The following is a 15,030-nucleotide window of genomic DNA, read 5'->3' as shown; positions in this document are numbered from 1 at the left end:
TCCCCTTCCCCACAGCTTGCAGGTTTTCTGCCCCCTAAACAGCAAGCAGGCCCGGAAGCATCTCTGCAGAGCGGGATTCCCGGCGGAAGGCTGTGCCTCTGGGCCTGGGCTTTTCACGTGAGGTGTGCGCAGCGCCCAGAGCCACGCACGCTCCTGGACGTCAGGCCACGTGTCCACGCCGGTCAGCGCCGTTCCAAGCATTTGGTTGTCGGCTTGGTGATCTCCCTGGGCGTTTGGGATTCTTTCCTGGTCTCTCTTTTTTTTTAAGATTTATTTATTTATTTATTTGAAAGTCAGATTTACACAGAGAGAGGAGAGGCAGAGACAGAGGTCTTCTGTCCGATGGTTCACTCACCAATTGCCACAATGGCCTGAGCTGCGCTGATCCGAAGCCAGGAGCTTCTTCCGGGTCTCCTATGCGAGTGCAGGGGTCCTAGGACTTCGGCCATTGTCTACTGCTTTTCCAGGCCACAGCAGAGAGCTGGATTGGAAGAGGAGCAGCCGGGGCTAGAACCAGCGCCCATATGGGATGCCGGTGCTTCAGGCCAGGGAGTTAACCCGCTGCGCCACAGCGCCGGCCCCTGTTTTTTCTCCTTTTAAAAGTGCTGCTGAGACAGTGTGCAGCCAGGAGGGAGATGTGTTGCAGCCCCTGGGGAGCTGTGCAGGGGACGCTTTGCTCCCTCTTGGAAGTGAGTCCCCGAGCCCAAGCAGGTGCCACGTGCGCATCGTGGCGATGCCAGTCCTGCCACGGGCTGCCTGCCGCGGCCTCCCCTCCTCCCAGCGTTTCTCCCCTCGAGGGTCCTTGGTCCCATGGCCGCCGTGGACAGAGTCAGGGGAGCTCAGGGCAGCAGTGTTCGGCTGGCAGCTTGGGTCGCGCGTCCCTCATCTTGCTCCACAGAATTCTCTCCTCACGGCCACACCTGAGGGTTTCCCGTGTGCTGCACACGTCACACAGGACCGAGAGCCGAGTGTCCCACCACCGTCGCCTTGCCTGTCTCCTCAGGTGAACACTGGGTGGCTGCATGTGCCGCCTTCCAGAGTGTTCGCTGTGTATCCATTTGTGAACATGTGCAGCCTTGAGTGTTTCTGTCCTCTTTGTTGTTGTTAAATCTGTTTCATTGACATATTTTTGTGGGCAGCATTAAACAAATTGCCCCTACCTGCGAGGTGGTCAGATAACAGAGAAAGTGTAGCATGTTGAACTGCTTTGTATTTTCCTTAATTGAAAAGTTTCAAACATAAAGTGCTCATTGAGGGTTTGAAATTAGAGAGACCAGCACACTCCAGCTGCCCTGGGAGGGCTGTGGTGGCTTCTTCCTGTGTCTGTAGGTCTGTGCACAGTTGGTGTGAACAATGTAATACTTGTTCTCATTTATATTTTTTCTTGCTTTCACAATTTTTGTCTGCACTTAGTTGGTTTAGGAGATACACTTGTACTTTCTGCTTCCTAAGATGGAAGAGCTTTTTAATTTTTTTTAGAGATTTATTTATTTATCTGAAAGAGTTACACAGAGAGAGAGAAGGAGAGGCAGAGGCAGAGAGAGAGAGAGAGGTCTTCCATCCACGGGTTCACTTCCTAGTTGGCTGCATCGGCCAGAGCTGTGCCAATCCAAAGCCAGGAGCCAGGAGCTTCTTCTGGGTCTCCCACACGGGTTCAGGGGCCCAAACACTTGGGCCATCTTCTACTGCTTTCCCAGGCCATAGCAGAGAGCTGGATGGGAAGTGGAACAGCTGGGACCCTAACCAGTGCCCATATGGGATGCCGGCACTGCAGGCGGCAGCTTTACCTACTACACCACAGCGCTGGCCCCAGCTTTTTAATTTTTAACTTTATTTTCTTCCTTTTTTTTCCCTGTATCTTGAAAGGCAGGGAGAGAGAAAGATTTCCCATTCTCTGCTTCACTCTCCAGATGCACATCAGAGCTGAACTGGGCCAAAGCCCAGAACCCAGAACTGCATGTGGGTCTCCCAGGTGAGCGGGGTGGGCGGGTACCGACGTACCTGAGCCATCACTGCTGTCTCCCAGGGCGCACATGAGCTGGGCGCCGCAATCAGAAGTGGAAGAGCCGGGACGTGACCCAGGCACCTGGTACAGCCACGTGACTGCTGCACCGCCCCCACGCCCTCCCCAGCCGCACTTCTGCAGAGGGGAGGAAGGCCGTGCGGCCTCACCTTCCCAGCAGCCACTTCACTGGCGTTTTGTTAGAGCTGTGCTCAGGGGTAATGGGCTGGCCCTTGGCGTGCTGGCTGGGGACTCGCGTCAGCCCCGTGAGTGAGGCTGGCCTCCTGTGACAGGATGGATACCCACTGTGCCACCACCCCCACGCTGGCCAGGGTGGGGACAGATCCCAGATGCTAAAACAACATCTGGGGAAAAAAACTGAAGGAAGTGTTTGCCGTTCATGTGACTGGCTTCAAAGGCCACCTACCTTAGGAGCTCAGAGGGCAAGTATTAGCAAGGTTAGATTAAGCCGTGTAGGAAGAGTGCCCGGAAGTGCCTCGCAGGACCCCAGGAAGCTGCTGGGCTGAGGAGAGGAGCTGGCCTGGGCCTGCTTCTCTCTGATGGGCAAAGAGGGGGCGCAGGGATCCCCGAGTTCCTTTTGCTTATTTATTGTGTGTAGCCGAAGTGCTGGTCCCATGAATGACCCCCGAGAGTTCACTTCCATTGCTTGCTCTTCCCCCAAACTCCAGTTCGACCTTCACTTCTAGTCTATAACAGGTCTCGTTCTTGCTGGCGTAGCTCAGACGTGGGTATTTGCGGTACCTCAAACAGTGACCATTGGGGGAGCAGGCTGGCCTCACTGCCGCCGTGCCCTGGTCCCCCGTCGCCACCAGCCTCCTGGAGCCTCGCCCCTCCCCGTGGTAACTCAGGGGTCCTGCTGTCCTGACTGCGGGGCTCATCTGTAGCTTTGCCAGCCGTCTGTGCCTCCCAAGTCACCCTGGTTTGCCTGTGGTTCTGACCTTGTCTGGTGCTGCACTGCGTGTCGTCTTTGGCCCGGTCTGTTGGTGGTCTGAGGGGTGAGTGAGTTCCTTCCTGCTGCCCAACAGCTCTCTCTTGCGTGGACACACGTCAGTGACCCACTCGGGGACATTTAGGTTCGTATACAGTAACACCTTGCTTGTCTCCTGTGGCAGGTGCGTCTGTGCCTTTGATTTTAGTAGAGAGTAACGGGGAGTCTCGCCCTTCCTGGCTCAGCCATTGGCACACGTGTCTTCCACAGCTGTGCTGGCGCCTGGGTTGTGTGTGATGCTAATTCTTGATGACACCTGCTCTTCTCCCGGCCGCGCCTGCCTCTTGTGTATTCCCGGAAGGAGGAGGGTCCATTATTGCTCTGACTTTCAGCCGGGCCTGCAGGTCATCGTGGGAGTCTGCGCTGCCCCAGAAAGCCTTCTGGAAACATTGTCTCCATCATCATGCTGCTGTTGGCTCTTGGTAAAGTCAGAGGCGTGATGAGTCCGAGTCGCAACCTCAGGGTGTGTGCGACTCTTGGCAAAGTTGCCTTTGGGGAAAACATCTAGTGTGTTTTGTTTTGTCTCCTGTCTTTCAGAAATGTCATCTCCTCTCAGGCTGGCTGGCTGTGAGTGAGATGCAGGGAGGTGACGTGGGGCAGCAGAGTGGAGCGTGCGTGGGGGAGGCCCATGCTCTGCAAGTCCTTCTCTGGGCAGCATCTGGGGGAGCTGAGAGGGACCTCAGCCCCTTCCCACCCTGCTGGCAGAAACGGAGAGCTCTGGATGCTGGCCAGAGCCAAGGGGGACGCCCTGGCTGACACTACAGGAGAGGTTTTCCTGTGGATCCTGGGCCAAGGTTGGCAGACACTTCCCGTAAGGAGCCACGTGGTAAATATTTCAGCCCTTGCAGGGCAAGAGACAAAACCAAGGCTAATGTACAGGTGTTTTTATGAGAGAGAAAACAGATTTACACACACGTTTTACAAATGAGATGCAATGTGTGATCCCTGCCACGTGGGGGGAAGAGTGGAGTTCTTCGGAAGGGGACGTTTCTTTTAAGTGGGGCTCAGAGTCGGCTTTCCCCGGCACCCCGTCTGTCACTGCGGCAGTTGGAAATGTCCACCCGTGGAAACCCTCAGCCTGCAGCTGTACAGGACAGGCTGGCCTCGGCCTGCACACCATCACTTGCCCACCCGAGCCAGGCTGCCTCCTCCATCAGACAGGGGACTTGTGCCCTCCGTCCAGCCTGTCGTCACAGTCTCCATGGCAGCCAGGAGGCACCCGTAGGCTTCCACGGGGACCGTCGGAGACAAACTGGCTCCATCCCTGAGCAGAGGGAGGTGTCACGGGTCTCCTGGCTGATCCTGGCTATCAGGCAGCCCTGGGCGTGCAGAGGGAGGGAGGTGGGAGGGGCTGTGGGCCCTCGCAGGTGGCAGGGCATGAGTGATGGACTGTCAAAGGGTTTTTCTCATTTTAATTCATTTTGATTGTTTGTAGCTTGTGGCTACTGCGTTGGCCAGTGCAGATGTGAGCAGTGCAGAGTGGGCGGTAGTGTGGGGTCGGCCTGTGGCTGTTCTTCCCTCTCCTCCACCCACGCTGCTCCCTGTCCCCAAGACCCCTGCCCCCAAGCACACCACTGAGTGCACCTGGCCCAGCCGGCTCGCCACCAGCCCCGTTCTGGAAGCCACGGCACGAAACAGCATGGACCTTAAGGGCTGCTTGATGTGAAGACAAGAACGAGTGGCTGGGAATTCACCCGCTGCGCTCTCTGAAAGGTGCTTTTCGAGTGGTTGGAAACAGTTGTTTATTTTCCTTAGAAATGCTTGGGGCTTCTCCCTGCCTCTTGTGTGCATGATGAATTTACTCTCTGAAATCTGTTTTACAAACGAAAGGTCAGCGTCCGGCTGGCTCCCCACAATTAATGAGCTTGGCCGGACTTGAGCTATTGTGCGGCCCCCGCTGTTTCTACGTTGCTACGCACAGTTCTGCTGGAGCAAGCGGGGGCAGGGGATAGGTGAGCGCCTGCTGTGTTGGAAGTCCCAGCCCAACTGGCAGGCACCTCTGGTTTCTGGAGACACCCACATTGTGCTCTCCGCTTTCAGAGACAGTGGACCCAGCGCTTTTCCGAGCCCTCATTCCGACTCGTCTTGGCCAAGTGTAATCTTGGTTGTAAATGTGCACCATAAACGGAGGTGCGTTTAGGGAACAGGATTGCCTCTCCATAGCCATGCAGGTTAATTGCAGACACCTCTGCTGCCTGCCCCCCCTTCCTGCCCGTCTCCTTAAGAAGCAGGGACTGTGTATCCCCTCCTTCCCTAACAGTTTCCCTTTAGGTAGGAAGGCAGGAGGTTGCCATGGCTTCGTACTTTACAAGACTTTTGCGCAGGGAGGGAGAAGGCAGGGGCATGTCCCGCATGTGTCAGGGCAGGAAGTTTGTCTCAGTGCAGCTCTGTTGCAGGTGTCAGCGCTGTCTTGAGTGATTGAGCCAAACTCCTGGGACTGGAGCTCTGTGGTCTCTGATGTCATCCGTGTGATGTCAGAGGCCAGCAGGTACAACCCAATTGAGAGAAGTAATAAATCTCCTGAGCTGACTTTTCCAGAACCCCGCTGCCCCGCGTTGAGCCCCAACTCCCTCCAGGCCCCACCAGGTGCCCTCTTCTTTGGTGTTAGCCTCTCCACAAATTCACTTCCTGCCCGCCTGAGGGGTTTGTCTCGCTGCGGCCAGAGTCACCTTCCAGGACAGCTCTGGGCTCAGTTGGAACGCCGTGGCCTGCATCTGAACCCTGCTGCCTCCCAGCCTCCCGGGAATTCCCAGTGCTGCGTGGGGGCCCCGTTCCAGGGCAGGGTGCCTGGTAGGCACTGGGGATAGCGTGGAGAGACGTCAGTGCCTGACCTTGGACCAGAGCCCTGAAGAGTCAAAAGCAGTGAAATTTCTTCTATTAGTGTTGTGTAAAACTGGATGTGTGCAAAGCATCCGTTGTTTCCACGTGTGGCACTTAGCACTCGTGACCGGTAGCTGTGGGTGGGGGCCCTGCGGGTCCAGAGGCAGAGCTGGACGGGTGGGAACGGCAGCGCCTGTGCCGAGTCCTGCCCTTGTGGCTCCGGCCGTGGCAGGTCTGTGTTCCGTGTAGGGACCGTCTGGCTAGATCGCAGACCCCGTGGAGGTGCGGGCGTTGTCCTGTCTGCTCAGCCCTGCGCGATGCCTGGCTCAGTACCTGGCGAGTACTGGGGCTCGCTGAGTTCTGTCTGATGAGGCTGCACAAGGCCGGGCACTGCAGGGAGGCCGAGGGGGAGCCTGTGGTCCTTCCAGAAGGAGAAAGCGTCTGGGACGGCTTTCAGGGTGGAGAGAGACCTCAGGACCGCTCTGCAGTGTGGGACCAGGGGGGGCGGGGGCGGAAGCCAAGAGGTGACTGGGGAAGCAGGCGGGGGCGGACCGCAGAGGGTTTTGGAGCTTGGCGAAGGTTGAGTGGTGACTGCGGTGCCGGGGCTGGGAGCGCCCCCCGGCCTCGGCCGTGTCTGTCTCTGTGTGTGTTATGCACTCTGCCCACGGAAGTGTTGGATGAGAAGGGGCCAGGCCAGCATCGGCGTCCCCGGCTGTCTGGGGAGGGTTAGAACGAGGAGCGGCTTCGGTTGCCTGGGTGAGGTCAGACGCCGTGCCACCCACGTGCAGACTGAGCCGGAGCAGGACTGGACGCTCACCGTGGGACGGGAGCTAAGACAACCGCCCTGAAGGGCACGGGCACGCGCGTGGGACTTGTGTCTGTGTGAGAGCCGTGCACCCCACATGCAGCCGTGTCCCTGCGCCAGGTCCCAGCCCTGAGCACAGGCCCCATCTGCTCCTGGCCTGGGAGTCGGTGGCGTTGTGGCCAGTCGCTGGCTGGTGGACGCAGGTGGACAAGTGGTGAGGCTTGGTGAGGCCTGGGTTCCGTGGTGATGTCTGTGGTGATTATTTGCCGTTTTGGGCGCCTCTTTTTGCCCCAGAGGAAGGGCAGGAGCAGGTTAGTGAGGACCACCCGGGAATGGGCGGGTCCACCCCGTGCTGCACTGTGGCCACTGCTGGTGCTTCTCTCCGCTTCCTGCGGCACGACAGGAGATGATGTTTTTTAAAAATTGACAATTTTGGTTTTCGGTTCACAGCAAATCAGACAGAAAGTAGGATTCCCATATGCCCTCTGCAGATGATTTAGACAAATTTATAGTATCACTTTTTAAAAAAAGATTTATTTATTGGCCGGCGCCGCGGCTCACTAGGCTAATCCTCCGCCTAGCGGTGCCAGCACACCGGGTTCTAGTCCCGGTTGGGGCGCCGGATTCTGTCCCGGTTGCCCCTCTTCCAGGCCAGCTCTCTGCTGTGGCCAGGGAGTGCAGTGGAGGATGGCCCAGGTGCTTGGGCCCTGCACCCCATGGGAGACCAGGAAAAGCACCTGGCTCCTGGCTCCTGCCATCGGATCAGCGCGGTGTGCCGGCCGCAGCGCGCCGGCCGCGGCGCACCGGCCGCGGCGGCCATTGGAGGGTGAACCAACGGCAAAGGAACACCTTCCTCTATGTCTCTCTCTCTCACTGTCCACTCTGCCTGTCAAAAAAAAAAAAAAAAAAGATTTATTTATTTATTTGAAAGGCAGAGTTAAGAGAGAGAGGAGAGAGATCTTTGTCTGCTGGTTCACTCCCCACGTGGCTGCAATGCCCAGGGCTGGGCCTGGAACGCCATCCAGGTCTCCCACAGGTGTGGCAGGGATCCAAGTACTTGGCCATCTTCCGCTGCTTTCCCAGGAGCATTAGCAGGGAGCTGGATCAGAAGTGGAGCAGGCAGGACTGGAACCGGTATTCACATAGGATCCAGTGTCACAGGCAGCGGCTCAACTGCTGCACCACAGTGCCGGCGCCTATGACGGCACAGTTACAGTTTCCCTTTGTGTGGGGACCACTGTCAAATGCCCAGTGCCTTGTGACCGTTGGTCCGTTTAAGGTGGTCGGCGCGGCTGCGTGTGTTTCTAGTGTCCACTAGCGGCCGTCGCTGGGTTGGCCGTAGGAGCTGGGACGCTATGCTGCTCTGAGAGGTGGTTCTGGAAGTGCAAGTCTGCAGCCCGTGGGTCCGGGTGCGGTGCTGTGTGTCATGGGGTGGCCACCGGGGTGTTTTACCATCAGGGCTCACGGTAACTGCTGCTGTCCAGTGTCTGTGAGGCGGCGACTGCGCGTGGTGCACGTGCCTGCTGGTTGTCACGTGCCTGTCACCAGAGCGCTTTGCCTCCAGCACCCCTCGCCCTTGGTGTTGGCGAGCAATGGGGCCTCTGCGTTTGTGAGGGCGGCGCCATCATGTCTCCAGGCTTGTCTGGTCCTCAGCGAACACCGTGGAGCACCGGCTCCGCACTGGGCAGGCACGCGGTGCCGGGTGCTGCTGTGAGGCCGGCGTCAGCACTGCCCGGGTCTCCGTGATTCCGACAGAGGACCCCAGTGTGCGTACTTTGGAAAGAAGAGGTGTTGCTGAGCTCACAGCTTTGGAAGCTGAAGGTCCAAGCTCGGGCAGCCCCATCCGTCCAGCCTCTGGGGAGGACCCAACTAGGTCGCATCCCATGGGGAGCCCGGCAGCCGGAGGAAGGGAGGGGTCCCCTGAGGACGAGGTCATCCCTTCTGAGGGCATTCCCCCCGCCCCCCCCCCCAGTATCTGCCCAACTCCCTCCAGGCCTCACCTCTGCAAGGTCCCCACACCTAGCTCACCCCACGGGGTCTGGATTTCTGGCATAGGAACCTCTGTGGGAGCAGAGCAGAGCAGGGCTCTGCAGGCACTGGCTAAATGTGTCTGCTTCATCCGTCAGCCTTGCATGTGGGCGTGTGACTGCTGGGTTGCGGGAGGATGGGGGCTGTGTGGGGGGAAGGCGTTCGCTTAGGCGGATTGCACCGTGCCTTCTGCCATAGCTACTCAGCACGTTCATAGTTGTAGGGTCTCTCTAGGGCGCCAGAGGGGATTGCCTTTGGGGACCTGCTGGTCCCGGTGCTCACCAGAGGGAGGGCACCCTGTGTGTCACCACCTCACCAAGCCTGCTCTCCCCAGGGGAGGGACACAGACACAGGGGCAGGCCTTGCTGGTGCCTAGGACGGACGAGGCCGTGGGGAGGAGCCGCTTCGCCACCCCTGCCAACCACCCTGCTGTTCAGGGCCTGGTCAGAGCCAGTGAGAGCTGTGCCGTGCCCAGGCCTGGTCCCCGGGGCCTTCCACAGCCCAGCAGGGCCTGGCAGAGTGGCTCTCAAGGGGCCGTTCCCTGGTGGTGCTGGCCTGAGGACAAAGGCCAGCGTTTTAATGAGCGTGCTCTTTATATTTTAGGCTCTGGACGTGGACCGGATGGTTCTGTACAAGATGAAGAAGTCTGTGAAAGCGATAAACATCTCTGGGCTGGGTGAGTACGCGCCCTTCCCTGGTGGTTCTGTGTGCAGGGCCCTGAGGCCGTGACGGTGACCCCTACGGGCCAGGGAACCAGACCCCAGCCCTGGGACTGAGCCGGGAGGCCCTGGCACCCTCTTTCCACCCCTGTGTCGCACGCCCTATTCTCCTGGGCGCGGCTTGTCCTGCTGGTGCTGAGGATGCTGGCCGACTCCCGCTCCTCCCCGTTCTCTCTCCTCTACGTCTCGCCTTTCCCTGTTCGGGAAGAAAACGCATGAAGTGCACACAAGCGTAGTCGGCTGAGTCAGCATAGAATGTAGGCTCACAGGACGCCTCGCTGTGGCATTTGGCTTCAAGACGCCAGGCTGCCTGTGCGTGGCAGGTGTGTCCCCTGCCCTGGCCCTGCAGACAGGAGAGGATTCTTGCAAGTCATTAAGTGGCTGTGTGAGGGACAGCTGGGGAAAACAGAAGCTGCAAAGCTAAGTTTACTTTGGTACAGAAAAACATGCTGAAGTCCACACCTAGTGTTTGCATAGCTGTGAGCTGTGAAGGCGTCTTGTACTGAGAAATAAGAAAGCTGCAGAGCGGGGGACGTCGTGAGCAGCCCCGAGGGGCTGAAAGGGGGCTGAGGGACGGCAGAGGAGGAGGCGGCAGCTCCCGGGAGAGCCTCCGCGGAAGTGGCGTGGCCCCTCCACGTCTAGCTCCTGTCTCCCTCTCCCCCCGATGGTGGAGGTGGTGATGGGAGCAGGGCAGGGGACTCCTTGGGCGGCTTGTGGAACAGCCTGGAGGTTCATGGGCACGGGCGGCAGGCTGCCCCCTGCGGGTCCCAGTGCTGTTAGGGCGGAGCCTTCCCCCATGTCTGAGAGCAGATTCCGCAAAAGCGGGAAGTTCACCGGCTGTGCCCTGCAAAGCTACACAACGCCAGACTCCGTGAGAAGTACGGGCCGGGCCTCGATGCTGGTAACGTCCATCCCCCCAGAATTGATCTCAAGGTTCACCTCCAGTTCCTCCCCCGAATTCCAGGAGGGAGGCTGACAAGAGGATGCTGAAATGTGTACAAACGGGTCCTCGGCCGTAGTCGTTCCCTGGAGAAAACGATGGGGAGAGTTTCCCGTTTTCTGCGCTTGCTGTGTTCCTTGTGCTTCTGAGATGTAACGCTGATCTGGACAGCAAGCCTTCCCCTTATCCCGATGGGACCTGGGGTCAGAAGGAAGACGCCTGTGGAAGCAGAGCTCGGCCCCGCCTGCTCCCCCACGGTGCGGCTGTGCCTGCTCCAGGAGTCACGAACTCACTGAGGAGTGCACGCTCTGCTGTGCTGGCGAATAGCGGTGCTTACTAGGTTCACCTGGGCTCTAGGAGGGGTGTTACATGTGCCGTAGAGAAGGGCTTGTTATTATCTGGTCGGAAGTAATCCGCTTCTTGTGCACACGGTGGCTGTGTGACCGCTGCTGTCAGAGCAGGGGCCTGTGTGGCTCCACGGCCAGCTCCGTGCCCAGCGGTGCACCGGGGGAGGCGCTGTCGGGCCGGCCTGAGAGACAGCACGTGCCTCGTTGCTGCACCTGCCCCAGAGCGACGTCCTCACATACAAACCCAGCGCTGTTAAACCCGCGGGTGCTTTCCGGTGGCCACATTGAAGGTGACGGGGGAGAGTTCCACGCCAGAGCCTGGGAGAGATGGGGAAGGGCCTGGGGCTTTCACGTGGGAGGGAAGTGGGCATTTGGAGCCTCCAGGGGAGCAGAGTGTTCCTACAACAGAACCAGCGGGGCCGCCATTGGGACATCGCGGGTTAAGCTGCCGCCTGTGATGGCAGCATCCTGTGTGTGTGTCGACTCGAGACCCAGCTGCTCCTCTTCCAGTCCAGCTCTCTGCTGTGGCCTGGGAAGGCAGTGGAGGATGGCCCAAGTGCTTGGGCTCCTGCACCTGCATGGGAGACCCGGATGAAGCTCCTGGCTCCTGGCTTTGGATTGGCATGGCCCCAGCTGTTGGGGAGTGAACCAGCGGATGGAAGATCTCTCTCTCTTTCTCTCTCTCTCTGCCTCTCTGTCTCTCCCTGTCTCTCTGTAACTCTGCATTTCAAATAAATAAAAATCAAATCTTTAAAAACAAACAGAAAAGAACCAGCCAGAGATGGCGTGGGCACGTGGTTTGAGAGGAGACGGTCTTGACCTCCGATCGTCTGCCTGCCCCATGGCTGCTGCTTCCCTGCTCACCCACCCAGGCCCCAGGCCCCAGGCTCCAGACTACGGGCAGAGCAGAGGATGAGTCTTGTGTCTTCTTTGTTGGAACACCTTGCCGCGTCCTGCGTCTTCTCCCTCCACGCCCGCTCGGCCGTGGACTCCAGGGACCCAGGAGGCTGCCAGCCGTGCTCAGCCGCGGGTCAGGGATTTTCACTCAGGTTTTGGGCCCCCAGCTTGTGTCCTCTCCGAGGTACCCCGCGCCCAGCCGGCCGGGCCTTCCTTCCCCTGACCTTGGAGGGGGTCTCCTGTGTTCGTCGTCTTTTCTCCACCTGTGGTCCCGTGCCGGGCTTGAGTTAGGATGCGGTCACGGCCAGGGCACTGATCCTGGAAGTCTTTATTTCTGAACACGGGTTGTGTGCTCTAGAAATGTCGCCTGAGCAGAGTCCGGGCCTGCCCCAGGGTGTGGCCGGTGTCGCCAACAGCACCCCTGGAATCCTCCTGCGTTGCCGGTCCAGCCCTGGGGTTGTTGGGTTCAGATGAGGTCATGGGGGACCCCCTCCCACTGTGGAATTAGTGCCCTGCTGAGCCTCCATGGGCACTTGTTGGCAGAGTAGCCATCCCCTGTGCTGCGGCCGTGCCCCAGACTTCCGAGCAGGCCAGAATCCCCCTGTGGGATCAAATAGGCACAGGCTGCTGGGCCCACCGCAGAGCCCCTGGTTCTGCAGGTCAGAGACGGGGCAGAGTCTGCTGATGGGCTCCTGGGTGATGGAGCTGCTCTGTGGGAAGAGCACCCTGGAGGCCCCGCCCCCTTTAATACTGGGCAGTTCTTTGTGTGGGACGTCCTGACTCCTTTCGGCCCAGTCTGATATTTACAGGGGGGACATTTTTTTTTTTAACACAATAGCAAGTGTGTGTGTGTTTGCTCCCAGTTTTCATAGGGGTGAGGATGCAGCCTGCTGTGTTTTCTGGAACACCTTGTGCGCAGGTTTGCAGAAGGGGCTGGAAGTGATTGGTGGAGAAGCTGTTTCTGCTGCGTCTCCCGCTCTGGGTGGGCTCTGCCGTGTGCCCTCTTTAAAAGCAGCGTGTGGGCCGGCGCCGCGGCTCACTAGGCTAATCCTCTGCCTTGCGGCGCCGGCATACCAGGTTCTAGTCCCGGTTGGGGCGCTGGATTCTGTCCTGGTTGCCCCTCTTCCAGGCCAGCTCTCTGCTGTGGCCAGGGAGTGCAGTGGAGGATGGCCCAGGTGCTTGGGCCCTGCACCCCATGGGAGACCAGGAGAAGCACCTGGCTCCTGCCACTGGATCAGCGTGATGCTCCTGCATCCTTTGCAGCCATTGGAGGGTGAACCAACGGCAAAGGAAGACCTTTCTCTCTCTCTCTCTCTCTCTCACTGTCCACTCTGCCTGTCAAAAAAATAAATAAATAAAAGCAGTGTGTGTTTATTTTAAACTCTCACTAAAAATCTAACATTTCCCAAGCTCTGTCTCAGCCCTGAAGGTGGTCTTCCCCGCTGAGCTGGGCGGTGGAAGCTGCCATTTTTCATCTGTGTTTGACGTCTCTGTGGCTGGGAACTCCATCTCTCTCTCGAAGGAAGTGACAAGGCGTCCACGTTCACTTCTCCAGGGGCCTCTGCAGGGCGTGGTGGAGGCTTCTGGCTGAGTGATGTCTCTGCACTCGGTCTGAACATCCTAGACTGGCCGTCACATCCTCGAAATGAGAGGGACAAAGCAAAAACGCTGATTTCCTCTCAAACATTGCCAGCTTCCACCTAAAATGGGAATTCACGACTGTGTCAGTTTCCTTAGTGTTTGCAATGCTAATTAGCAAACAGCACCAAAGTACGCTGCTGCAAATTGGCGCAGAGGGCTGTTCCTCTTTTCCTTTATTAATATTTATTTATTTGAAAGGCAGAGTTACAGAGAGAGGGGGAGACACCGGAGAGACTTTCCATCTGCTGGTTTGCTCCCCAGATGGCTGCAACGGCTGGGACTGAGCCAGACCAAAGCCAGGAGCCAGGAGCTTCATCCGGGTCTTCTATGGGGTGCAGAGACCCAAGCATGTGGGCCGTCTTCCACTGCTTTCCCAGGTGCATTGGCAGGGAGCTGGAGTGGAAGCAAAACAGCTGGGACTTGGCCCAGTACAGATACAGGATGCCGGCAAGGTAGGCAGTGGCTCCACTCCCTGTGCCACAGCTGGCCAACAGAACCGTTTCTGTCATACGCATTATATGGTTAGAACAGGGCAGTTCAAGAGAAGTGTGTATGATAGTTTAAGGAGTGACGACTTGGGGCAGGCATTGTGGTGCAGCCCCATAGCCCGTATCAGAGGGTCTGGGCTTGAGTCCTGGTCTGCAGTCAATCCAGCTCCCTGGAGACAAGTGATGGCTGTGGTACTCGGACCCTGCCGCCCCCATGGGAGACCCAGATGGCGTTCTGGGCTCCTTGCTCTGGTCTGGTCCAGCCCTGGCAGTTGTAGGCATTTGGGGATGAATGAGCAGATGGAGTCCATATCTATCGAACTCTGTGTCTCTCTTTATGTTTTCCCGTTCAAATAAGTAAATATAAATAAATAGATTTAAAAAAAAGAAAGTCCTACCATGCGTTAGGAAGGTACTATATCTGGTATGATTTCCTACTGGGAAAATAACTGAATGATGGTTGGGCGCTGGGTGGGGTGGTTAAGATACCGCTTGGGATGCCTACGTCCTGTATCAGTGCCTGGGTTCAGTGCTGGCTGCACTTCCGGTCCCACCTTCCTGCTGACGTGGACCCTGGGAGGCAGCAGATGAGGGCTCAGCTTGGGTCCCTGCTGCTCACATCGGAGACCTGGATTGAGTCCTGGCTCCTGGCTTCTACCTGGCCCTGCCCCAGCTGTTGCAGGCATTTGGGGAGTGAACCAGCCGATGGGAGACCTCTGGTCCGTCTGCTGTCTGTCTGTCTCACTTTCAAAGAAAACTCAATCGTAAGGATCCTTGGTGTTTGGCCAGCGAATGGGGAAGCTGGTGCTCTGCTGCCCTGCTGTGGCCTTGGAGACTGGCAGCAGGCCTTCCGGAAAGCAGGCTGGCCGTGTGCATCCCTGCAAATGCGGATCTATATGGAAAGACACCCGTGCACAAAGGTGTGCATTGTGCGGTTGCATCGCTTTTGTCATAGCGAGAACCCGAAGCCTGCACTGGCTAAATCAGGGTCTGGAAACTTGCCGGAGGTACGGTTGCCTAGCAACACGAGGAACAGCGCCCGCGATGGGGTCTCCTGTGAGAGAGGAGCCCAAGATGATAACACGGCGGCAGGAAAACGGAGCGTCTGTGTGAACTTGGTGGACACGTAATGATTACAAAGCTCTGACGCTTGTGGAGTATTGGATGTGGGCCGAGCTCTGTGCTAAATAAATGCATGAACCAGATCCTCTGGCCGTGCTCTGAGCTAGGAGCGTAGTGGCAGAGGAGGTCATTGCAGCACAGAGAAAGGGTTGGCCCACATGAGCTCACAGCAGCGAGAAGACCTGAGACTGTAACCCGGGCACGGCTCCCAG

The 15,030-nt window shown here is 58.1% G+C and overlaps 1 protein-coding gene across 2 annotated transcripts in view; it reads left to right on the top strand.

The window, feature by feature from the left end:
- The window catches only part of ASAP2 (ArfGAP with SH3 domain, ankyrin repeat and PH domain 2), a 168,571-nt gene that overhangs the window by 47,595 nt on the left and 105,946 nt on the right, over positions 1-15,030 (top strand). For both annotated transcript variants that reach the window (XM_051833314.3, XM_051833312.3), the window contains exon 2: positions 9,268-9,340. In XM_051833314.3, the coding sequence (XP_051689274.3) occupies positions 9,268-9,340 (73 nt within the window). The remainder of the gene's footprint in view (positions 1-9,267; positions 9,341-15,030) is intronic.

Source organism: Oryctolagus cuniculus, chromosome 2, assembly GCF_051225735.1.
Source record: "Oryctolagus cuniculus isolate XC-2025 breed Fujian yellow rabbit chromosome 2, ASM5122573v1, whole genome shotgun sequence".
Classification (NCBI taxonomy): Eukaryota; Metazoa; Chordata; class Mammalia; order Lagomorpha; family Leporidae; genus Oryctolagus; species Oryctolagus cuniculus.
Note: the sequence above shows the minus strand (reverse complement) of the source record. Positions and strands in the feature narration are given on the sequence as shown.